The 26,505-nt window shown below is 42.7% G+C and overlaps 1 protein-coding gene across 3 annotated transcripts in view; it reads left to right on the top strand.

Moving 5' to 3' along the window:
* Nucleotides 1–26,505, top strand: part of LOC123762149 (phosphatidylinositol phosphatase PTPRQ) — a 190,335-nt gene that overhangs the window by 131,060 nt on the left and 32,770 nt on the right. For all 3 annotated transcript variants that reach the window (XM_045748528.2, XM_045748527.2, XM_045748525.2), the window contains one exon: nucleotides 15,591–15,743. In XM_045748528.2, coding sequence (XP_045604484.1) covers nucleotides 15,591–15,743 — 153 coding nt within the window. The remainder of the gene's footprint in view (nucleotides 1–15,590; nucleotides 15,744–26,505) is intronic.

Raw genomic sequence — 26,505 nt, 5'->3', positions numbered from 1 at the left:
ACTCTATCATCATTACCTAGCCTCAGAACTTTACATTTATTAGCATTAAACTGCATTTGCCAATCCTTTGACCATTTCAAAACCCTATCTAGATCAACTTGATGTGATAGTGAGTCCTCCTCCGAATTAATTTCCCTACAGATTTTCGTATCATCGGGAAATTTGCAAATGTTGCTACTCAAACATGAATCTAAATCATTTATATATATTATAAACAACAGAGGTCCCAGGACAGAGCCCTGAGGTACTCCACTAACAACATTATCCCACTCTGACTTAACCCCATTTATACTAACTCTCTGTTTCCTTTGGAATAGCCATGCCCTAATCCAAGTTAATATAGCACCCCCAATACCACGAGCTTCTATTTTTTTAATTAGTCTTTCATGTTGCACTGTATCAAAAGCTTTGCTAAAGTCAAGGTACACAACATCACAATCCTTACCACTATCAACTGCCTCAACTATGCTGGAATAAAAAGTTAGCAAATTTGTTAAACATGAATGGCCATTTGTACAACCATGTTGCGACTCATTTATTAATTTATGTTTTTTAAGATGGAGACGAATTGTATTTGCAATTATTGATTCAAGTAACTTTCCCACAGTAGACGTTAGGCTAATTGGCCGATAGTTTGACGCAAGTGATCTATCTCCTTTCTTAAAAATTGGTACCACATTAGCTACCTTCCATGACTCTGGCACTCTGTCTGACTCTATTGATTTATTAAATATGGTAGACAGTGGCTCGGAAAGCTCCTCTTTGCATTCTTTAAGCACCCTGGCAAACACTTCATCCAGCCCTGGGGATTTGTTTGGTTTGAGTTTTTCTAATTGTTTAATTACAACCTCCCTGGTAACTGCTAAACTAGTCAACCTGTCCTCATCCCCACCCACATAGACTTGTTCGGCTGAAGGCATATTGTTAAGTTCTTCTTTAGTAAATACAGATATAAAATATTTGTTAAAAATACTACTCATCTCCTTGTCATTATCCGTTATTTGACCTGTCTCAGATTTTAATGGACCTATCCTTTCCCTAGTCTTAGTTCGATATAACTGAAAAAAACCTTTAGGATTTGACTTTGCTTGCTCTGCTATGCGAACTTCATAGTTTCTTTTTGCTTTCCTAATCTCTTTTTTAACATTTCTAACCAGTTGTATGAATTCCTGTTCTAAACTGACTTCCCCATTCTTAATCCTTTTGTACCAAGCTCTCTTTTTACCTATAAGGTTCTTTAAATTATTTGTTATCCACTTTGGGTCATTAGTATTCGATCTATTCAATTTGTATGGTATACTACGTTCCTGTGCTTTGTTTAGAATATTCTTAAATAAGTTATATATTAAATCCACATCGAAATCCCCTTTTACGTCACCTATCGCTGGGTTCATGTCTCGCTCTAAGACCGGCCCACACCCCATACCCAAGACTTTCCAATCTATTTGACCCAAAAAATTTCTTAGGCTATTAAAATCAGCTTTTCGAAAATCTGGCACTTTAACAGAATTTTCTCCTACAGGTCTATTCCATTCTATGCTAAATCTGATTACTTTGTGATCACTGTTCCCTAGCTCACTCCCTATTTCGATGTCATTAATTTGTGTTTCCCTGTTAGTTATCACTAAATCTAAAATATTATTTTCCCGCGTTGGTTCCTTAATGTGTTGCGTAAGAAAGCAATCGTCAATTAAGTCTAGAAAATCTTCTGCTTCACTATTCCCTGTTTTGTTCACCCAGTTTATTCCACTAAAATTAAAGTCACCCATGACATAAATACTGTTAGATCTAGATGCTCTACATATTTCATCCCATAGATGCTTTGCTTCCATTCTGTCTAAATTTGGTGGCCTATATATAACTCCTATTATAATATTATTTGCTTTTTCGTTTAATTCTATCCAAATAGTTTCTGTATGTGGCTCAGTTTTGATTACCTCTTTGAGACTACATTTCAAATTGTCCCTAACATATATGGCTACTCCCCCTCCTCGTCTAATATATCTATCGGTGTGAAATAGTTTAAATCCATTTATCTGATATTCAGCTAATAGTTCTCTATTTTCTACATTCATCCACGTTTCGGTAAGTGCAATAATATCTATTTTTTCTGTGCAGACAAGAGCATTTAATTCATTAATTGTATTTCTTAGACTTCTATTGTTAGTGTAATATATCCTAATTGAATTGTTATTTTGAGGATCTTTTCTTTCCCTGATCATTTTGCCAATTCTTTTCTCCCACGAACACATACTTTTATTACCTCCTTCCTCCAAATAAATTCCCATACCACTATCTACTAACAGTTTAAACCCAAACAAACACCTCTAACCACTGGTTCCAACGAGTTCACAACAGCAACAACCCCAGCCCTCGATAGATGCACCCCATCACGAACATACATTTCATTTCTTCCATAGAAGTGTTCCCACTTGTCTATGAAAGATATTGCATTTTATTTGCAATATCTTTCCAGCCGGCAATTGACACCAAGTGCCCTCGACATCCATTCATTTCCCACTCCCTTTCTTGGAAGAATGCCACATATGATCGGGATTCCTCCCTTGCTCCTAACTAATTCAATGGCTGTCCTAAATCTCTGTATTAGTTCCTCACTCCTAACTCGCCCAACATCATTACCCCCTGCACTAATACAAATAATGAGTTTGTTCCCATTTCCCGTCATAATATCATTCATGTTTCCAACAATATCACCAATTCCAGCTCCTGGATAGCAAACCCTTAATCTGTTCCCCCTATCTCTGGCACAAAACGTTCTGTCTTAATACCTTACCTGAGAATCTCCCACAACCAAAATTCGCTTCGGCACCTCCTTAACTTTCTGAGCAGCCTGAGGGGCCTGCGCTCCGCCGCTCCTCGCTGATTTCCTCGCTGCAGGCGCACCACAGCACTCGTCCTCCAACACGGCAAATGAGTTTGCTGTCTTTAGGGCGTCGGTAGGCGGCCTTGTCAAGGTCTTCTTAAGACCCCTGTCTTTCACGACTCTCCACAATGAGGTCTCGTCAACACTGGTCTCCTCCTTCGTTTCCTCCCGAAGTCTCAGCCGTCGATTAGCCATACGTTTAGTTGATGCCGTATGAGCATCATACGGAAACACGAGTAATAACACCGAGGGATGAATAATCACCACCAAATGCACTGAAAAATAACAAACAGTTAAAAAACGGAATGAAAAGCAATGAAAAAAAATACAAATAAGCTATACCCATGAAATGAATGGTACAGTAAACAACACAGCTCAATTCCAACGACCAAGCTGACGAGGCGTTTGACATGCCATCTTCAATTCGGTGCCCCTAGGAATCACATGAGACAAGCCCATGACATCCCTCTAACAAGAGAAATGTTGAACAAGAATACCTGCATAATAGACAAAACCTAAGATGCAAGAAGATTACAAATTCTTGAGGCAATTCACATAAGAATAGAACAACCTACCATGAACACCCAAATCACGGAACTATTTACTCTACCCACCATGAGAGTAAGGACAAGACCAGAACATAACGATGCCAACACAGAAGACAATGTCCAACATAACAGGCCAATTACACTGGAAATAATATTTGCACAAAAACTGTCAGTGTCAGGTTAAACAACTGGCTGACCTCCACACAAGCAGAGCTAGCGGCATTACAACTAGCTACCAGTTCATTAAAAAAAACATTGGTGGAGGAATAATATTTTGTGATTCAATGTCTGCTCTTCAAGCAATCGAAAACTTCTCCTGGAAGATCGACAGCAAGAACCTCATACTACCAATTATAAATGACCTAATCGCTGCACAGAGCAAAGGGTCTAGAATCTCCATTGTATGGATATCATCACACAAATGTAACCCATAATAATGAGACAGACATTGCAGCCAAATTAGCGTGGAACAAAGATGAAGTTAAACTAGATCTAGGTATCCCCATCTCTACTGTGAAAACTATTGTTTCAAACACTCAGGTCTAATAGGAAAGAACTTACTGACTCCCAACGACCTCAAAGCACCAGTATATAAAGCTATGATTTGTTCAGATCTGAAACCGATATCTATGGGCAGCACAAAACGTCTACCAGCCTGTGCGACATAGTGGGTGCCAGGATCAGGTTGGACTACCGTTACCTGTGGCAGGTGGCTACAGGTGACGGATCTCCAAATCCTGAGCAGTCCAGGTGCAAACTCTGTGAGCAGGAACTGCGGCATGATCTCCCACACTACTTTATCGAATGCCCAGTTATTAGACCTTTCAGACCCGCTGGCATGAGGTACCTAGAGTTTTGCAATTACTATATTTACTCTCGTGTTCTTGAAGATATCCTCATATTGCACCCATAATTTGCCAGTGCCGGCTGCTAAACATATTGCCCTGTATGACTAAACATCCTGCAAGATGGGGAGCTACCTTATTCACTCCTGTGTTGATGATATACTCATAATGCACCCAGAGTCTGCCAGTGCAGACTGTTTATGACGTGCCTCTGTATGACTAACCATCTGTGTGACTGGGATTTCTTAGCATCACATAGCTAGCTTTTTGACACACTGTATTCCCCTTCATGTAGTCTAGGGTAGCTGCACAAATGCAGATGTACCTAATCTATATAAATAAAAATGAAAATGTTGGTTCGTTCAAATCGCTAATCTCAGAAAGTTCTTCACCGATTGTTTTGAAATTTTCAAACAACGTTCCATTCGCATCCGAGAGGGGTTTTATATACATACTATATAGATGTCACGTCTGTGACGGGAAAAAAGATGTTTTTTTTTTTTTGAAAAGCTGTGTTTTTCGTGCATTTTTCAAGTGAGGGAAATCTTCGAAACCTCTTTACTGATTGCTTTGAAATCTTGACACAACATTGTATTCGAATAGGCGAGTGTTTTTATGTACCTACTATATACATGCCTCACCTGTGACAGGAAAAAAGCATACGTTTTTTTGAAAAGCAGTGCCATCTGTAGGATGTATGAGCAACACATACTGTAATCTCCGAAAGTTCTTCACCGATGGCTTTTAAATTTTGACACAACGTTCCTTTCAAATACGTGCGTGTTTTGATATATCTACTATTTAGATGACACACCTGTGACAGGTAAAATCATGCATTTTCTGAAAAACAGTGCCATCTGTTGCACGTAAGAGCAACATACGAGATACAAGATATGTTACAATTCAATTTCAATGTTTCAGATTGCATTGATATATGCATTGAATTTTCATAGATTTTGATTTATTTTCATTTTGATTTAATTATTTTGTGTGACATTGCATTGGAATTGAGCTGTGTTGTTTACTGTACCATTCATTTCATGGGTATAGCATATTTGTATTTTTTTTCATTGCTTTTCATTCCGTTTTTTAACTGTTTATTATTTCTCAGTGCATTTGGTGGTGAAATTCAGCTGAGTCGATTGATCGATGTTTGAATTGAAATATTTCGTTAGTATTTTTTGTTTTTGTTTTGAAAACAAGAAAATGGACAACATGTTTATTTCACAGCTGCAAATGTGCAACAAACAGCTATGAATCCACCAGCTACAACATTAACTGCTATCTTCATGTATGTCAAAATTAAACGTTTGCGAAAACACTGCTGTATTCGGAAGTGCCTACGTATTACACATGGAATGCCAGTAGAAAATCATTTGAACGACGTAAACGAGGAGAGCGAGTCGACGGACAACCTGGCATATTCAAACTACGATTAGCAGACTGTACACCGTGTATCCCAATAAAGATGCACATCTTTATTGAATGCTGTTGGTAAATGTGCCCAGTCCAACGTCTTTCCAGCAATTGAGATTTGTCAGCGGCGTAACACATGCCACTTTCCATAATGCATGTCAAGCTCTGAATTTATTGGAGAACGACCAACACTAGGATGTATCCATTATTGACACGTTCAACACGTCACATCCAAATCAAATTCGTGCATTGTTTGCAATCATTTTGACCACCGGCTTTGCTTCATCTCCAACAGAGTATGGGAGAAACACAAATCGCACATGGCTGAAGATATTATCCGTTGAATACGCAAGGAAAATTCAAATATGAACATGAATTTCACAGCAGAAATTTACAACGAAGCGTTAATAATGATTGAAGATTTGTGCTTAGAAATCGCGAACAAAGTTCTCATTCAATTGGGAATGCCATCAACGAATCGATCTGCTGCTGCTTCGTTCAATGTAGAATTGCGTCTTGAACAAAATTACATCACGGGGTGATCTGTTATCGTATGTGCAATCAAATATTCTTAAGCTAATGCTTGAGCGAAAAGGCATTTACAATAAAATAATTCAAACTGTCAATAACGTGTTTGGAGAAATCTTCTTAGATGCGCCAGGAGGAACTGTAAAACCTTTCTAATTAGATTGATATTAACAGCATTTCGATCCCAAAATGGCATAACCTTATCTCTTGTATCGTCTGGAATAGCTGGGTCATTACTACCAATTGGAAAAACTGCTACTTTGGCTTTGAAATTGACATTGAACATGCAATTCATTGAAACTCCCACGTGCAACATTTCCAAAGTATCGGGCATGGGAAAAGTATTGCAGAAATGTTAACTTATTGTTTGGGATGAATGCACAATGGCCCACAAAAAAATCGCTCGAGGCTCTTGATCGACTATTGCAAGATTTGCGTGAAAACATCAGACCGTTTGGGAACGCATTGATATTGCTTGCAGGAGATTTCATTTCAAACATTAGCTGTAATTCCTCGATCGACACCAACAGACAAAATAAATGCTTGCCTGAAATACTCTACTTTGTGGCGCTACATAAAGATGTTAAAATCAATTACAAATATGCATGTCCAACTGCAAAACGAATCATCAGCTGAGATATTCTCACATCAATTTCTAGAAATTGGGAACGGAAACGTGTCGGTTGATCTAATCTCAGGACGAATTTCATTGCCTCATAACTTCTACATTTAATTGACGTCAGTAATGGTTTTAGAGCCAGAGAGTGCCACTTATCAGACAATGGAATCAGAGGCGGGGTGACAGATAGAGCCACCTGTCAGACAAAGGAATCTGAGGCGGGGAGTTAGATAGAACCACCCATATTAGATCATCAGAGGTGGGTGTGGCAGCCACCAAAAACAGTGTAGATAGGTATCCATTATGTTATGACCATGTTCTTTATACAGCAAAGTATGGAGATATGTATATAAATGTCTAATAATACACAGGGGGGTGCCAGTTGCAACCACCACCAGCAAAAAGTGGTTCAGTAGGGCGTCTCTATGGACGGGAGTAAAAAACAGGTTTCGCACAGTAGGGTGGTCCCCTACCCCATCCATCACCTGACAGTCTTGACTGTGCCGTAAAAGAGGCCCACATCCCTCTCCCAAATGGTCTTAACCCTCAAACCGCTCAGGGTCCAAATGGGATTAACACCCACAGGCGCAACAAATAAAATTCCCATTTTTTTTCTTTTTAATCTCTTTATTTGTGTTCCCTGAGCACAGGAAAAATAATAAAAAAAAATAATTTCACTTACCGTTGACATAAATGAGCCGAGAAGATCGTCGATGACGTCACGCCTGATCTTCGTTGGACCGCTGTGCGCTCGGGGTGAGTCAGGCGCAACAGAGAAGGAGCACGAGTTGCCGCGAATTTATTTTCGCGTTATTATTTACAGTATCTATGGCGTATTTTACACCTATTTTTTCACTGGGGCTGTTCAATATGTTCTCACAATTAGATTTATAAACATAAAACTGTTGTCAATGTATATTGTATCCACATATTAGTGTCACAAGTATTTGCACAAAAATGTCTTATTGCTCAATAAAATATACAATTTCTTATGATTTATTTCCTCTATATACACTCACTTATTCTGTATTTACATGTTTTGGCACCAGTCTTGGACATTTAGAAGTCATCAAGACTGTGATACTCGTTGAAACATTGGACATGGCACAGAGCGACCTGACACGCTATGCACCAAGTCATCACCATTTTTCTTTTCTGTTCCCTCTTGGTTGTTGACCAGCATACTACACACGCACGCTGGCCTACTGCACGCTTTCCTGTTGGTGGTAAAAACCTGAGATTGTGTGTCAAAATGGCATCCCATTAAGCGAGCCAAGGTGTTGGAGCATGGTACAATACCGGGTTCAGAATGGGCCTCTGTACACCAGGAATTACTTTGCCAAACTTCTGTAGTAATTGTATTACTACAGTAAAATTGAATGCACGGAAATTACGTTTACCACCTGTTTTGACAAGATACATATTGTAACTGTTCAGCATTGTTACGTCAACAAGGTGGAAAAACATTTTCTTGGTCCACTTCACTGTTTTCCGTACACACTCTACTGCCCCCACCATCATATCACATTTATCCACCAAACGCATGTTGATGTTATAGTCCAAGACACAATCTGGTTTATAGATTAGTTCTCTGGTGGTTCTGTTCACCTTGCCACTGTCCAGCATTGTTCCAGCGTGAATGGTGGTCAACATGTTCACTTCACGCCTGTCTTTCCACCGCACTGAAAGTATTCCACCTGTTTTTCTGAGCTCGCAATCACCAACCTGCATAGCACCTGGAAACACTGGCATTTCCATTCGTTGTGCCTTCACTGTGCAACACACTCCAGTTCTATTATCAAGCAAGAACCTAGTTAGCAAGGGACTGGTATAATAGTTATCTGTGTATAATATGTGGCCCTTGTTCAGATATGGTTCAAGCAGTGCCTTCACAACACTACCCGAGAAGCCATGTTGGCCATTAGCAGGAATGTCTACATTTGTACCCGTATACATTATCATAAGTAACACCATTCCTGTTTCACAGTCACAGAGTACAAAGAATTTCAATCCAAATCGGTGGCGCTTGGAGGGAATATACTGCTTGAAGGCAAGACGTCCTTTAAAAAGCACATGGGATTCGTCAATCACATGCTTCTGAGCTGGTACGTAGAAATCCCTGTATTTTCCAATAAGTTCATTCAGGACGTGCCTTACCTTCCAAAGTCTATCATCATCAATCCGGTCTTCATCATTTGCAAAGTGAAGACACCTGAGGATTATCACAAATTGGTCTCGAGACACATATTTGCCGAATATCAGTGTTGGAACAGTATGGTCTTTACTCCAGTAATGCTTGATTACGTGTTTGACACAATGTTTCATCAACGTACACAGTGCTAAAAACACATACATTTCGCCTACAGTCGTATCTTTCCATCGCTGCAAACGTGAATAATCGGATAACTCCTCCTCATCAATGAGACCTGTTGCATATTTGTTCGTTTCATGAACAATATATTCCATTAGTGGCTCATCAAAATATGCAGTAAAATAGTCCATTTCACACATATTTGCACCTTTATCAGGGAAAATGTCTGTAATTCCAACATTCAAATTATCAAAAACAGGAATTTGTGGAACAAAATCTGTCTCATCACTCCACACAAAAACACTGGGTGTCTTTTGAGAGCCAATAGCGGCACCACGGCGATAAAACCGTGGACCAAGAGCTGAAGCAGGTCTAGGAAGAGTAGGGGTGGGCAGGGACGGTGATGGAAACTTCCTCGATGTTGAGGGTCTTTGTTTATGTGGTGCCATGTGGTGCCGCTTGGCTTGGCCAGATGCTGCAGACGCGACAAGCTGTTGCTTGGCAACACCACACTCTCCGCTCCAGCGTTGGATAACGTTTCTATTAACAAGTCACGACACATAAGCCTGGAAACCCACTTCGGCCAATCATTAGCCAGATACCCACACCCACGTACAGACTGGCGAAGCGACTCAACGGCTTGCTGACTTCTTATGTCCCGTGCACCTTCAGCCTGAAGTCTCCAAAGGAATTTGTTGACTTACTGCGAGGAACATGGGCCACAGGGATAAGAGCCTCGTTGGACGTAGAATCACTGTTTACCAATGTACCTGTGGATGAAACAATCGGGATGATAGCGGACAGAGTGTATCGTGATCCGGCCTGTACTCCTCTTGACATACCAGAAAACATTCTAAGGAAACTACTCCAAGCTTGTACTAAAGAGGCACCCTTCTTGAGCCCGGATGGGCACATGTATAAGCAAGTAGATGGGGTCGCCATGGGTTCTCCCCTAGGTGTCCTGTTTGCAAACTTCTACATGGGTACCATCGAACAAAAGGTCTTAGTCGACATGAACTTGAAACCGGCCATATACTGCAGGTATGCTAACGACATTGTTACACAGGTACCTGATGTCAGACATCTGCAGGAGCTGAAGGAGGCATTTGAGCGGAATTCTGTGTTGCGTTTCACTTACGAGATTTAGAAGAATGGGAAGCTGCCCTTTCTAGATGAAACAGTCATGGAAAGGAGCGGAGGTTTCCACACTGCAGCCTACACTAAGGAAACAAACATAGGAATGTGCCTCAATGCCAACAGTGACTGCCCAGACAGGTACAAGAGGAGTGTCGTTAACGCTTATGTCGACCGTGCTCTCAGACACAGCTCAGGATGGAAGCAAGTTGATGAAGAACTCTGTAGGGTAAGGCAGGTCCTAGTCAACAACGGCTTCTCCAATGGTTTCGTTGAAGACATCATAAGAAGGAAGGTGAAACGCCATGCAACCTCTGAAGAGACAACTAACATAAAATCTGTACTCCCTATTAGACTATTTTACAGGAACTTCTTTTCCACAGCTCATAAAACGGAGGAAAGGGTCCTAAAAGATATTGTTAATAGAAACGTTATCCCTACAGACAAAAATCAGAAGATACAATTGACGATCTACTATAAAACCAAGAAAACGGCCAACCTACACATGAGAAACTCTCCAGACACAAAGCAGAACGCTTTAAAAGAGACCAATGTCGTCTATGCCTTCAAATGCCCACTTGGGGATTGTAAGCCTCAAAGAATTCAGTATATAGGCAAGACAACAACATCTCTTTCCAGGCGATTAACGATGCATAAGCAACAGGGCTCCATTAAGGAACATATAATCTCTTCCCACAACCAGACCATCACCAGAAAAGTCTTAACAAAAAACACGGAAATCATCGATAGATACAACGATAGCAGGCGGCTAGATATCTGCGAGGCAATACACATGAAGAAGTCGACACCAGCAATCAACAGCCAATTAATGCACAACTATATTCTACCCACTTCAAGACTCCACACCAATATAGAAGCATCAAGAAATATGGGCCAATAGGCCCTTTGCAGTTACTTCCATTCTTCCTTCAACTTACAAAATATTATAACCATTGTATCGTGTTCTGTCTTGTGTTGAAAGTTTGTTTACACCTCATCCAAAACTGTTGTAACATATCACCTCACCCAAATGCAGGTATAAAATCGAAGATGTTTAAGCTCTGTTCAGTTATAGTTGTGTGTGTGTAAACTAAAGTCTTTGAAAATGTAATAAGTTTTAAGAGATGCGCTCAAGTGTCGCGTCAGACTAGAAATAAAAATTAATTTTGGAGAATTGATTTTTCAGTTACCATCAACAGTGAAAAAAAAATATAAGAAACATTGAGAAAATTCGTGTTGGAATTATTAATCTTACTTTTTTGGTCATATTTAATAATATATGTCTACAGGAAAGACTGCTACCAATATATATATATATATATATATATATATATATGTCGTACCTAGTAGCCAGAACTCACTTCTGAGCCTAATATGCAAGGCCTGATTTGCCTAATAAGCCTAGTTTTCATGAATTATTGTTTTTTCGACAACCTAACCTACCTAACCTAACCTAACCTAACGTTTTCGGCTACCTAACCTAACCTAACCTATAAAGATAGGTTAGGTTAGGTTAGGTAGGGTTGGTTAGGTTCGGTCATATATCTACGTTAATTTTAACTCCAATAAAAAAAATTGACCTCATACATAATGAAATGGGTAGCTTTGTCATTTCATAAGAAAAAAATTAGAGAAAATATATTAATTCAGTAAAAGTTGGCTTATTAGGCAAATCGGGCCTCGCATAGTAGGCTGAGAAGTGAGTTCTGGCTACTAGGTACGACATATATATATATACATATATATATATATATATATATATATATATATATATATATATATATATATATATATATATATATATATATGTCGTACTTAGTAGCCAGAACGCACTTTTTGGCCTACTATGCAAGGCCCGATATGCCTAATAAGCCAAGTTTTCCTGAATTAATATATTTTCTCTAATTTTTTTCTTATGAAATGATAAAGCTACCCATTTCATTATGTATGAAGTCAATTTTTTTTTATTGGAGTTAAAATTAACGTAGATATATGACCGAACCTAACCATCCCTACCTAACCTAACCTAACCTATCTTTATAGGTTAGGTTAGGTTAGGTAGTAGAAAAAGTTAGGTTAGGTTAGGTTAGGTAGGTTAGGTAGTCGAAAAACAATTAATTCATGAAAACTTGGCTTATTAGGCAAATCGGGCCATGCATAGTAGGCTGAGAAGTGCGTTCTGGCTACTAGGTACGACATATATATATATATATATATATATATATATATATATATATATATATATATATATATATATATATATATATATATATATATATATATATATATATATATATAATTCTAACACGAATTTTCTCAATCTTTCGTACATTTCTTTTCACTGTTGGAGGTAATTAAAAAATCAATTTTCCAAAATTCATTTTTATTTCTAGTCTGACGCGACACGAGCGCGTTTCGTAAAACTTATTACATTTTCAAAGACTTTAGTTTACAAATACACAACTGAATAGAACTTACACATCTTCCGATTTTGTTTATATCTACATTTGAATGAGGTGGATGGGGTGAGGTGGCATTAATAGGGTATTAATTTCATCAACACAAGACAGAACAAGAGGTGGCATTAATAGGGTATTAATTTCATCAACACAAGACAGAACACGAAACAATGGGTATTGAAATGGAAGTGATTGTAGAAAGCCTATTGATCCATATTTCTTGATGCTTCTATATTGGAGCGGAGTCTTGAGGTGGGTAGAATATAATTGTGCATTAATTGGCTGTTGATTGCTGGTGTTGACTTCTTAATGTGTAGTGCCTCGCAAACGTCAAGCCGCCTGCTATCGCTGTATCTATCGATGATTTCTGTGTTGTTTACTAGGATTTCTCTGGCGATGGTTTGGTTGTGGGAAGAGATTATATGTTCCTTAATGGAGCCCTATTGTTTATGCATCGTTAAACGCCTAGAAAGAGATGTTGTCTTGCCTATATTCTGGGTTTTTTGGAGCTTACAGTCCCCAAGTGGGCATTTGAAGGCATAGACGACGTTGGTCTCTTTTAAAGCGTTCTGCTTTGTGTCTGGAGAGTTTCTCATGAGTAGGCTGGCCGTTTTTCTGGTTTTATAGTAAATCGTCAGTTGTATCCTCTGATGTATCAACATAGCATAAAAATGAGCAAAACATAAAGATAAAAAAGAGAGCATAAAAATGGAAGTAACTGCAAAGGGCCTATTGGCCCATTCCTCCTCCTGATGCTTCTATATTGGTACGGAGTCTTAAAGTGGGTAGAATATAGTTGTGCATTAATTGGCTGTTGATTGCTGGTGTTGACGTTGTGATGTTTAGTGCCTCACAGATGTTGAGTTGCCTGCTATCGCTGTATCAATCGATGATTTCTGTGTTGTTTGTTATTAATACTTCTCTGGTGATGGTCTGGTCGTGGGAAGAGATTATATGTTCCTTGATGGAACCCTGTTCCGTTTGCATTGTTAATCGCCAGGAAAGAGACATGGTTGTCTTGTCTATATACTGAGTTCTTTGAGACTTACAGTTCCCAAGTTGGCATTTGAAGGCATAGACGACGTTGGTCTCCTTTAAGGCGTTCTGCTTTGTGTCTGGAGAGCAACACACGCTATATTAAATATGTTTCGATTCCAGTTCGATGTTACCAATTGCATTGATAAAATTAATTTTCGTAAATTTCGATTTATTTTCATTTTGATTTAATTACTTTATGTGTGACATTGCATTGGAATTGAGCTGTGTTATTTACCATGCCATTCAGTTCGTGAGTATAGTTTATTATTTTACTTTGTCATTGTTTTTCATTTGTTTTTTTTAACTGTTCTTATTTTTTTCTGACAGGAACATCAGATCATTTGGGAATGCATCAGAGAAAGGAGTGGGGAATGGTGGGGGAGGACGAGGGGACCGCAGTGGGGGACGGTGGGGAGGACGAGGGGACAGGAATGGGGGAGGACGAGGGGACCGCAGTGGGGGACGGTGGGGAGGACGAGGGGACAGGAATGGGGGAGGACGAGGGGACAGGAGTGGGGGACGGTGGGGAGGACGAGGGGACAGGAATGGGGGAGGACGAGGGGACAGGAGTGGGGGACGGTGGGGAGGACGAAGGGACAGAAGTTGGGGATGGTGGGGAGGACAAGGGGACAGGAGTGGGGGAGCACGAGGGGACAGAAGTTGGGGATGGTGGGGAGGACAAGGGGACAGGAGTGGGGCAGCACGAGGGGACAGGAGTGGGCGCCGGTGGGGAGGACGAGAAGACAGGAATTGGGGACGATGGGGAGGACGAGGGGACAGGAGTGGGGGATGGTGGGGAGGACGAGGGGACAGGAGTGAAGGAGGACGAGGGGACAGGAGTGGGCGACGGTGGGGAGGACGAGGGGACAGGAGTTGGGGACGGTGGGGAGGACGAGGGGACAAAAGTGGGGGACGGTGGGGAGGACGAGGGGACAGGAGTGGGGGAGGACGAGGGGATAGGAGTTGGGGACGGTGGGGAGGACAAAGGGACAGGAGTGGAAGACGGTGGGGAGGACGAGGGGACAGGGGTTGGGACGGTGTGGAGGACGAGGGGACAGGAGTTGGGGACGGTGGGGAGGACGAGGGGACAGGGGTTGGGACGGTGGGGAGGACGAGGGGACAGGAGTTGGGGACGGTGGGGAGGACAAGGGGACAGGAGTGGGGGACAGTCGGGAGGACGAGGGGACAGGAGTGGGGGAGGACGAGGGGATAGGAGTTGGGGACGGTGGGGAGGACAAAGGGACAGGGGTTGGGACGGTGGGGAGGACGAGGGGACAGGGGTTGGGACGGTGGGGAGGACGAGGGGACAGGAGTTGGGGAGGATGAGGGGACAGGAGTTGGGGAGGACGAGGGGACAGGAGTTGGGGAGGACGAGGGGACAGGAGTTGGGGAGGACGAGGGGACAGGAGTTGGGGAGGACGAGGGGACAGGAGTAGGGGATGGTGGGGAGGACAAAGGGACAGTAGTGGAAGACGGTGGGGAGGACGAGGGGACAGGAGTGGGGGACGGTGGGGAGGACGAGGGGACAGAAGTGGGGACGAGGGGACAGGAGTGGGGGACGAGGGGGCAGGAGTGGGGGACGGTGGGGAGGACTAGGGGACGGGGGACGGGGTAATGATGGGGAGGACGAGGGGGTGGGGGTGGAGAATGGTGGGAAAGACAAGGGGACAGGGGAGTGGGGAGGACAAGGGGATGGGCGAAGGGGGAATCGTGGGGAGGATGGGCGGACTGAGGAAGGGTTGCTGTGGCTCAGCAACACCTCGCCGGGTACAGGTAGTACACAATAAATATAGTGTGTCGTGTTTCAGATGAAGGCAGCGGTTCCTTGCCATGGAGTGAAGAGTCAGAGCTGTGCTACACAGCTGTGACCTCTGTGCCCTACACCAATTACAGTCTGTGTGTGGGTGTGGATGGTCACGTGACAGACACTGGGTGCTGCTCCGTCCAGACACCACAAGCTGGTAGGTCAAACATTATTTCCTGTAACTACCACTCAGGTTATGCTGAACACACTATAGGTCGGCCGGCATTACATAAATGCTAAACTAATGAACTAGGAGGAACACTTGATGAATATTTGATGTTTGTAAACTTGCCAAGGTCTACGCTACAACTTTATTGTCGAGTCATTACTTTATTAATTTCTTTATTGGTGAGTCATTGCTTTATTGTATGTTGTATTGTGAAGGCAACCTTTCTTGCACGTTGCATTGTGGGTTGTGGAGGCAACCTTTATTGTATGTTGTATTGTGGAGACAACCTTTATTGTTTTATTTATTGCTAAGTCATTGTTTTATTGTAACATCTATTGCCAAGTCATTGCTTTATTGTTTAGTTTATTGCAGAGCCAATGATTTATTATGTCTAGTATTGCAAAGTCATTGTTTTATTGTTTTCTGTACTGATGAGTGTTGTGAACCGCGATAGCCTCATGGCCTATATCCATTAATATTGGGAATTGCGAGGTGAGATAAAGGAGAGAGCGACAAATATACACTCGCCAACAGTTGGTGAGCAAATGACTGACTGTGGTGCCGCCCAGGGCGGGGGAAGTCCGCCAAGAGAGAGAAGTGCCACAGACCGCCAGCAGTGGTGTGTGAGGAGTTTCTTGTTCAATAGTTCTGTTTAGTTTATATATCTGATTATGTGTAGAAGAACATTATTTTGTTATATGTAAAATTACAGGTTCGTGTGTTCATTAAGGAGCTAGTTCAACTGATGACTTTTCAGAGGTGGTGCTATTGTCCCTGACGAAAATTGGTCAGTCTTATACGTGTAAGTCTCAGTCATATGCGGGCATGAGTCAGTCATATATGTGTATGGGTCAGTCATCTATGTGTATGGGTCAGTCATCTATGTGTATGGGTCAGACATACTTTAACACTGGGTATTGTAAACACTTGTTGTTTGTAACACTTAAGTATTGGAACCTATACAATTAGCTACTGAACCCTTGTAACACTTACTTGAATTAACCTCTTGAGAATACTAGTTATTATAACCTGGGTAATTTATTTAATGAAATCTAGGACTGAAATATGATATACCACTGATGTTTTGCACCCAGACCCATGGTACCTTTCCAAGGAAATGCTACACAGAGACACTGATTAAATGCGCTTCCACCATCCTGCCTGGGCAGTAAGTTATATCATGTAATAAGTCAAGAAGCATTGATTGGCTTTGAGAGGTCTCTTCTAGATGTCATTATTTACTGATCGGTTGTTAATAAACTGAATACAGAGGACTGGGGGGTTCAATGTCCTTGATAACAAACACCGGAGATGACAAAGGGGAAAACCAAGTGACACATACAGATGGAAAGTTAACAAGTTTATTAAATCCCAATTTATGATTTTCACTACAAATACTAAGTCCCTATATACTGGCAATTTCTAAGTCATTACACTGGCAATTGTTACATAATTTAGTAATGGAAAAATACCATCAGAGATCACACATTACCTCAAGACCACTACCTCTCGATCCGGTGGATCATTCTGTCTCTCCCTGGCTGCGTGATGTTCTGGCAAACCAGCCCTCGACTCTGGGTATCTGTTATCTCCCCTCACTCTCTATCTCTTAAATGCCTTACAGGCAATTATATACCCGCTTTTGCCACGCCCCGAATCAGAGGGGAGCGTTTGCAAATCTTGTGGGGAACGTTTCATGTGGTCTTGTTCCCAACTGATTCAGCAAAACCAGGAATTTTTAATTAAAAGTGGTTTGAACACCTAATCTAATAGTCAGCACTTGAAGGACTGCATGATGATCTGAGGTCACTTGGGCTGACCTTCCAAAGAGGCTACCCATGGATGAGTCATCTTCCAATGGATGAGTCATGGGTGTATGTTCTCTGGTTGTTACAATATACCTGCATGTTATACCTTAATTATAATGCAGCATGCACTGGTATTAGTTATGTATTTCTATTTTAGCCTAACCTTTTATATCTGGTATCTAGTCACATATTAATATATATATAAATAACGGTAAGAGTGGTTACTTAAATTTCATATTGATGTGAATATAATTATTGTAAATATATACTTTATGTTTGAACACTTGCAATATATCTCTTTTTAAATATTAACTAACCTAGCTAGTTACATTTAATAGGTTGGTAAATAATTTACTTACTGCTTCAGCTTTTAAGCAAATGGTATAACGATACTGTATGAATAGAAGAGTTATGGCAAGGACTTTTTGCAAGAAAAGTGGATATTTTTTCCCCAAGACAACCTCACCAAACTCTACTTCCTATTATTTTGTTGTAATTCACACTCCCGATGCTCAGTCTTGTATTTGTTAAGACTTAGCCCACTTGGTGGGGCAGAGCACTGTAGTGTTGTTCACTACTGATAAAGTGGCGTGGTTTTGTGGTATCGGCACTGTGAGCTCCGTCGGTTAACTCACCTAGTTGTACTCACCTAGTTGTGCTTGCGGGGGGTTGAGCTCTGGCACTTTGGTCCCGCCTCTCAACTATCAATCAACTGGTGTACAGATTCCTGAGCCTACTGGGCTCTATCATATCTACATTTTAAACTGTGTATGGAGTCAGCCTCCACCACATCACTGCCAAATGCATTCCACCCATTAAATACTCTGACACTGAAAAATTTCTTTCTAACGTCCCTCTGTCTCATTTGGGTACACAGTTTCCATCTGTCTTCTCTTGTTCGCGTACCACCCGTGTTAACCAGTTTATCTTTATCTACCCTGTCAATTCTTTTGAGAATTTTGTAGGTAGTGATCATGTCTACTCTAACTCTTCTGTCTTGCAGTGTCGTGAGGTGTATTTCACGCAGCCTTTCCTCGTAACTCATGCCTCTTAGTTCTGGGACTAGTCTAGTGGCATACCTCTGAACTTTTTACAGTTTCGTCTTGTGATTGACAAGGTACGGGCTCCATGCTGGGGCCGCATACTCCAGAATTGGTCTTACATATGTGGTATACAAGGTTCTGAATGATTCCTTGTACAGGTTCTTGAAGGCAGTTCTGATGTTAGCCAGCCTTGCATATGCCGCAGCTGTTATTCTCTTTATGTGGGCTTCAGGAGACAGATTTGGTGTGATATCCACTCCTAGATATTTCTCTCTGTCCGTTTCGTGAAAGAATTCATATCCCATACTGTATCCTTTATCGGGCCACCTGTTTCCACTGCCTAAATTCATTACCTTACATTTACTCGGGTTGAACTTTAGTAGCCATTTGTTAGACCATTAATTAAGTTTGTCTAGGTCATCTTGAAGCTTCATACTATCTTCCTCCGTCTTAATCCTTCTCATAATTTTTGCATCATCAGCAAACTATGAGAGGAACGATTCAATACTTTCTGGGAGATCATTTACATATATCATAAACAGTATAGGTCCAATGACTGAACCCAGCGGGACTCCACTGGTAACGCTTCACCAATCTGAGACCTCACCCGTCACATTGACTCGCTATCTTCTGTTACTTAGGTACTCTTTTATTCAATGGAGTACCTTCCCTTTCACTTCTGCCTGCATCAACAGCTTTTGCACTAGTCTCTGGTGTACTACTGTGTCAAAGGCTTTCTTGCAATCCAAAAATATGCAGTCTGCCCACCCCTCTCTTTCTTTCCTGATTCTTGTTACCTGATCGTAGAATTCAATTAATCCCGTGAGGCATGACTTGCCATCCCTGAAACCATGTTGGTGTTGTGACACAAAGTTCCTTCGCTCTAGACGTTCCACTAGCTTTTTTCGCACAATTTTTTCCATCAGCATGCATGGTATGTAAGTTAGAAACATTGGCCTGTAGTTCAGTGCCTCCTGTCTATTCCCCGTCTTGTATATCGAAACTACATTTGCCGTCTTCCAAATTTTTGGCAGTTCACCCGTTACCAGTGATTTGTTATACATAATGGAGAGTGGTAGGCACATTACTTCTGCTCCTTTCTTTAGAATCCGTGGTGATATTCCAACAAGGCCTATAGCCTGTGTCACATCCAACTCTAGCAAAAGTTTCCTTACATCCCCACTGGCAATCCCAAACTCCTTTAGTGGTGCCTGGTTAACTATTCCTCCTCTTATCTCTGGAACGTCTTGTTCTAATGTGAGGACCTCCTGGAAATTTGAATTGAGTTCCTCACACGTTTCCTTGTCATTTGTCGTGAATCTTTCTGAGCCTATCCTCAGTTTCATTTCCTGTTCCTTAACTGTTGTTTTTCTCCTGATGTGGTTGTGTAGCAATTTAGGTTAAGTCTTTGCCTTGCTTGCTATGTCGTTTTTATATTGCCCTTCTGGTCTCTTCTCACCCTGACGTATTCCTTCCTGGCGTTCTGGTATCATTCCCTGCTTTCAAGTGTCCTGTTATTTCTATAGTTTCTTCACGCTCTTTTACTTAGTTGTTTTGCTAGCTTACATCTCGGATTAAACCATGGGTTTCTCATCTGCATTTTGTTTTTTTCATTTCGGACCGGGATAAACTTGTCTGCTGCATCCTTACACTTCTGTGTGATGTATTCTATCATGTCTTGGGCCGTCTTTCCCCTGAGCTCTGTTTTCCATGTTAAATCTGTTAGAAATTTTCTTATCTCCCCATCGTTTCCCTTACGGAAAGGCAGCCTTTAGTTTTCAGAATCCTTCCTTGAGTACTTTAACTCTTCTTCGAACAGATAATCATTCAGAGTGAAGACTAGGTCGAGTCTGGCTGGTTCATCGCTTTCCCTCATTCCTGAGGATTCCTTGACATGCTTGGCTCAAAAAGTTTTTGTTGTCACCTCCAATAGTTTACCTCTCCATGTTTCCTTTCCACCATGTGGTTCCTTGTTCTCCCAGTCTATATTTCCGTAATTGAAATCCCCCATGATCAGCAGATGGAATCTATTTCTACAGGCAGCAGAGGCTGCCCTCTCAATTATAGTGTTAACTGCCATGTTGTTTCTGTCATACTCTTGCCTGGATCTTTTGTCATTTGGTGGAGGGTTATATATCACCGCTACTACTACTATTCCTGATCCTCCCATTGTCTTGGTGCCAGTTATGTAGTCTCTGAAACCCCTCGCAGCCTCGGATAACATCTCCTTGAAACTCCATTTCTTTCTCATGAGTATGGTCACTCCGCATCCTCCCCTGGGGAAACACCGCATTCGTTATGAATCCTGAGAGTATTGTTTCCGTGAGTCCAGTTACATCCAGGTATACTTCTTGTGCTCATTTCCTAAGTTCACTTGCCTTGCTCGTAACCCATGTATGTTCGAGTACATCACCTTGAAGCTGACACTTTTATGTCCATCCTCAGTTTTTGCCGATTCCACTGGAGTAGGTAAACAAGGAGGGTCCGGGATGGGAAGTGGGAAGGAAGGGACCAGGGTTGTGAGGGGGGTTTTGAGGAAGGGGTTACGTGGGTTGTGAGGGACTGGGAGGATCTGGTTTAGAGAGGGTGGGGGTGAAGGGAGGATTTGGGGATGATGGTAAAGAAGGGATGGCTTGAGAAGGTGGGAGAGAGGAGAGGTCTTGGGGGGGGGTGGGGAGAAGGGAGGGTAAGAGTGGGTGGGGGGAGGAGAGAGCTTGGGGGGTGAGGGAAAGAGGGGGGCTTGGGAGGGTTGGGGAGGAGGGAGGGCTTGGTGGGATGGGGGAGAATGGAGAGCATGGGGGAGGGAGAAAGGAGGGCTTGTGGGGGCAGGAGAGGAGAGGAGAGAGGGCTTGGAAAGTGAGGGAGAAACGAGAGCTTAGGTGGGTGGGGGAGAAGGGAGGGTTTAGGGTGGTGGGGAAGAAGGGATGGGTTTGAGGGTTTGGGAGTGGGGAAGAAGGGAGGGCTTGGGGGTTGGTGGAGAAGGGAGGTCCAAAGGAGAGTGGGAAGTGAGGGGAAGGGTGGTCTAGGTGGGCACTTAGTGTTGGGGGGGGGGGGGGGGGTTGCAGGTACGGCATCTATTGGGTGGGAGGTGAGTGTGATCCTCCTCCCACTAGGGCTTTTGAACTGCCTTTGGAGGGTTCCCCACTCCCCTTTGGGATCGTAGGGTTCTGGTCTGTGGTTCCATGATTCCTGTCTCATCCCCTGCGCTCCTTTTTTGCTACTGCTGGCCTCAATCTCTCGATCCTTCCTTGTCATATCCTATCCCTCTGCAGGAATACCGTTTTGAACTTTGTAACATTGAATAGGCTGCTCTTCCTTGCTAATAATTTCTTCTTTTGTGTTCTCGATTTTGACAACAACTTTTAACAACCGGTCTCAGTCCTTGTTGTACTGGCCAAGCCTGAAAACCTTTCTATATTCTGTTCTCCCCTATCCATCTATACCCCTTAAGGATCTCTTTAACTGTGGCTTTGTCCTCATCTCTCTGCTCCTCTGAACTGCCCCTATTTGCTCCTTTACCTACTACTGCTCTTTTCCTCTCTATCAGTCGGCTAGTACATCTTGCTGCTTCCTGAGAAGTAGAAACTTTCATGGCAATTTCCTGTACTGCAGAGACAGCATCCGGGTTCATTCTACGTATGTCTGCAAATGAGGGTTGTATTGTAGAAATCCCTTCTGCAGATACACTAATTGCCATCTTCCTGAGGGATGGTTCGTGTCTGGTATTGGGGAGGATTCTCTTTCAGACTTTTAATCTCATCCTTTGCCTCATTCAGCTCATCCTGCAGGTTGGTTACTTCCTCCTTCGTTACCTATAGTTCCTCATTGATTTGTCTCCACATCTGAACGAGTGCCTCCTGCAACAAGTCATGTTGCCCTTCACCCCCCCCCCCTCTGTGTTTCGTCGTTTCCCTGCTATGTTTAATTCTAATTCCAATTCTCCAATCCAATATGTGTGTGTGTGTGTGTGTGTATGTGTGTATGTGTGTGTGTGTGTGTGTGTGTGTGTGTGTGTGTGTGTGTGTGTGTGTGTGTGTGTGTGTGTGTGTGTGTGTGTGTGTGTGTGTGTGTGTATGTGTACTCACCTAGTTGTACTCACCTAGTTGTGTTTGCGGGGGTTGAGCTCTGGCTCTTTGGTCCCGCCTCTCAACCGTCAATCAACAGGTGTACAGATTCCTGAGCCTATCGGGCTCTGTCATATCTACACTTGAAACTGTGTATGGAGTCAGCCTCCACCACATCACTTCCTCATGCATTCCATTTGTCAACCACTCTGACACTAAAAAAGTTCTTTCTAATATCTCTGTGGCTCATTTGGGCACTCAGTTTCCACCTGTGTCCCCTTGTGTTAAATAGACTGTCTTTATCTACCCTATCAATCCCCTTCAGAATCTTGAATGTGGTGATCATGTCCCCCCTAACTCTTCTATCTTCCAGCGAAGTGAGGTTTAATTCCCGTAGTCTCTCCTCGTAGCTCATACCTCTCAGCTCGGGTACTAGTCTGGTGGCAAACCTTTGAACCTTTTCCAGTTTAGTCTTATCCTTGACTAGATATGGACTCCATGCTGGGGCTGCATACTGCAGGATTGGCCTGACATATGTGGTATACAAAGTTCTGAATGATTCTTTACACAAGTTTCTGAATGCCGTTCGTATGTTGGCCAGCCTGGCATATGCCGCAGATGTTATCCGCTTGATATGTGCTGCAGGAGACAGGTCTGGCGTGATATCAACCCCCAAGTCTTTTTCCTTCTCTGACTCCTGAAGAATTTCCTCTCCCAGATGATAGGAAATTCTTTGTGTGTGTGTGTGTGTGTGTGTGTGTGTGTGTGTGTGTGTGTGTGTGTGTGTGTGTGTGTGTATGTGTGTGTGTGTGTGTGTGTGTGTGTGTGTGTGTGTGTGTGTGTGTGTGTGTGTGTGTGTGTGTGTGTGTGTGTGTGTGTGTGTATACTCACCTAATTGTACTCACCTAATTGTGCTTGCGGGGGTTGAGCTCTGGCTCTTTGGTCCCGCCTCTCAACCGTCAATCAAATGGTGTACAGATTCCTGAGCCTATTGGGCTCTATCATATCTACATTTGAAACTGTGTATGGAGTCAGCCTCCACCACATCACTTCCTAATGCATTCCATTTACTAACTACTCTGACACTGAAAAAGTTCTTTCTAACATTTCTGTGGCAAATTTGGGTACTCAGCTTCCACCTGTGTCCCCTTGTTCGCGTCCCACCAGTGTTGAATAGTTCATCCTTGTTTACCCGGTCGATTCCCCTGAGGATTTTGTAGGTTGTGATCATGTCCCCCCTTACTCTTCTGTCTTCCAGTGTCGTAAGGTGCATTTCCCGCAGCCTTTCCTCATAACTCATGCCTCTTAGTTCTGGGATTAGTCTAGTAGCATACCTTTGGACTTTTTCCAGCTTCGTCTTGTGCTTGACAAGGTACGGGCTCCATGCTGGGGCCGCATTCTCCAGGATTGGTCTTACATATGTGGTGTACAAGATTCTGAATGATTCCTTACACAGGTTCCTGAACGCCGTTCTGATGTTAGCCAGCCTCGCATATGCCGCAGACGTTATTCTCTTTATGTGGGCTTCAGGAGACAGGTTTGGTGTGATATCAACTCCTAGATCTTTCTCTCTGTCTGTTTCATTAAGTACTTCATCTCCTATTCTGTATCCTGTGCCTGGCCTCCTGTTTCCACTGCCTAGTTTCATTACTTTGCATTTACTCGGGTTGAACTTCAACAGCCATTTGTTGGACCATTCACTCAGTCTATCCAGGTCATCTTGTAGCCTCCTACTATCATCCTCTGTTTCAATCCTCCTCATAATTTTTGCATCGTCGGCAAACATTGAGAGGAACGAATCTATACCCTCTTGGAGATCATTTACATATACCAGAAACAGTATAGGTCCAAGGACTGACCCCTGCGGGACTCCACTTGTGACGTCTCGCCAATCTGAGACCTCACCCCTCACACAGACTCGTTGTCTCCTGTTGCTTAGGTACTCCTCTATCCACCGGAGTACCTTCCCTCTCACTCCAGCCTGCATCTCCAACTTTCGCACTAGCCTCTTGTGTGGCACTGTATCAAAGGCTTTCTGACAATCCAAAAATATGCAGTCTGCCCACCCTTCTCTTTCTTGCCTTATTTTTGTTGCCTGGTCGTATAATTCAAGTAACCCTGTGAGGCAGGACCTGCCATCCCTGAACCCATGTTGATGCTGTGTTACAAAGTTCCTTCGCTCCAGATGCTCCACTAGTTTTTTTCGCACAATCGTCTCCATCAGCTTGCATGGTATGCAGGTTAGGGACACTGGCTTGTAGTTCAGTGCCTCCTGTCTATCCCCTTTCTTGTATATCGGGACTACGTTAGCTGCTTTCCAAATATCTGGCAGTTCCCCTGTTGCCAGTGATTTGTTATACGCTGTGGACAGTGGTAGGCACAGTTCTCTTGCTCCTTCCTTTAGAACCCAAGGGGAGATTCCATCTGGGCCTATAGCTTTCGTCACGTCCAACTCTAGTAAACACTTCCTTACTTCCCCACTGGTAATCATTAACTCTTCCAGTGGTTCCTGGTTAGCTATTCCCTCACTTACCTCTGGAATTTCTCTTTGCTCTAAGGTGAAGACCTCCTGGAATTTCTTATTCAATTCCTCACACACTTCCTTGTCATTTGTAGTGAATCCTTCCTCCCCTATCCTTAATCTCATAACCTGTTCCTTTACTGTTGTTTTTCTCCTAATGTGGCTATTCAACAATTTAGGCTGAGTCTTTGCCTTGCTTGCGATGTCATTTTCGTATTGTCTTTCTGCCTCTCTTCTCATCCTGACATATTCATTCCTGGCATTCTGGTATCTTTCTCTGCTCTCCAGTGTCCTGTTATTCCTATAGTTTCTCCATGCCCTTTTACTTTGCTGCTTAGCTAGCCTACATCTCTGATTAAACCATGGGTTTCTCATCTTCATTTCTCTGTTTTCCTTTTGGGCTGGGACAAACTTGTTTGCTGCGTCCTTGCACTTCTGCGTGATGTAATCCATCATATCTTGGGCCGTCTTTCCCCTGAGCTCTGTTTCCCATGCTATATCTGTTAGGATGGGTTATCTGGCTAAATCTGTTAGGATGTGTGTGCGTGTGTGTGTGTACTCACCTAGTTGTGCTTGCGGGGGTTGAGCTCTGGCTCTTTGGTCCCGCCTCTCAACCGTCAATCAACAGGTGTACAGGTTCCTGAGTCAATTGGGCTCTATCATATCTACACTTGAAACTGTGTATGGAGTCGGCCTCCACCACATTGCTTCCTAATGCATTCCATTTGTCAACCACTCTGACACTGAAAAAGTTCTTTCTAATATCTCTGTGGCTCATTTGGGCACTCAGTTTCCACCTGTGTCCCTTAGTGCGTGTGCCCCTTATGTTAAATAGCCTGTCTTTATCAACCCTGTCGATTCCCTTGAGAATCTTGAATGTGGTGATCATGTCCCCCCTAACTCTTCTGTCTTCCAACGAAGTGAGGTTCAATTCCCGTAGTCTCTCCTCGTAGCTCATACCTCTCAGCTCGGGTGCTAGTCTGGTGGCAAACCTTTGAACCTTTTCCAGTTTAGTCTTATGCTTGACTAGATATGGACTCCATGCTGGAGCCGCATACTCCAGGATTGGTCTGACATATGTGGTATATAATGTTCTGAAAGATTCCTTACACAAGTTTCTAAAGGCCGTTCTTATGTTAGCCAACCTGGCATATGCTGCTGATGTTATCCTCTTCATATGAGCTTCAGGGGACAGGTCTGGCGTGATATCAACCCCCAGGTCTTTCTCTCTCTCTGACTCTTGAAGTATTTCATCTCCCAAGTGATACCTTGTATCTGGTCTCCTGCTTCCTACCCCTATCTTCATTACATTAC

This window comes from Procambarus clarkii, chromosome 34, assembly GCF_040958095.1.
Source record: "Procambarus clarkii isolate CNS0578487 chromosome 34, FALCON_Pclarkii_2.0, whole genome shotgun sequence".
Taxonomy (NCBI): domain Eukaryota; kingdom Metazoa; phylum Arthropoda; class Malacostraca; order Decapoda; family Cambaridae; genus Procambarus; species Procambarus clarkii.
The sequence above is the reverse complement of the archived record's forward strand: the minus strand, read 5'-3'. Positions and strand labels throughout refer to the sequence as shown.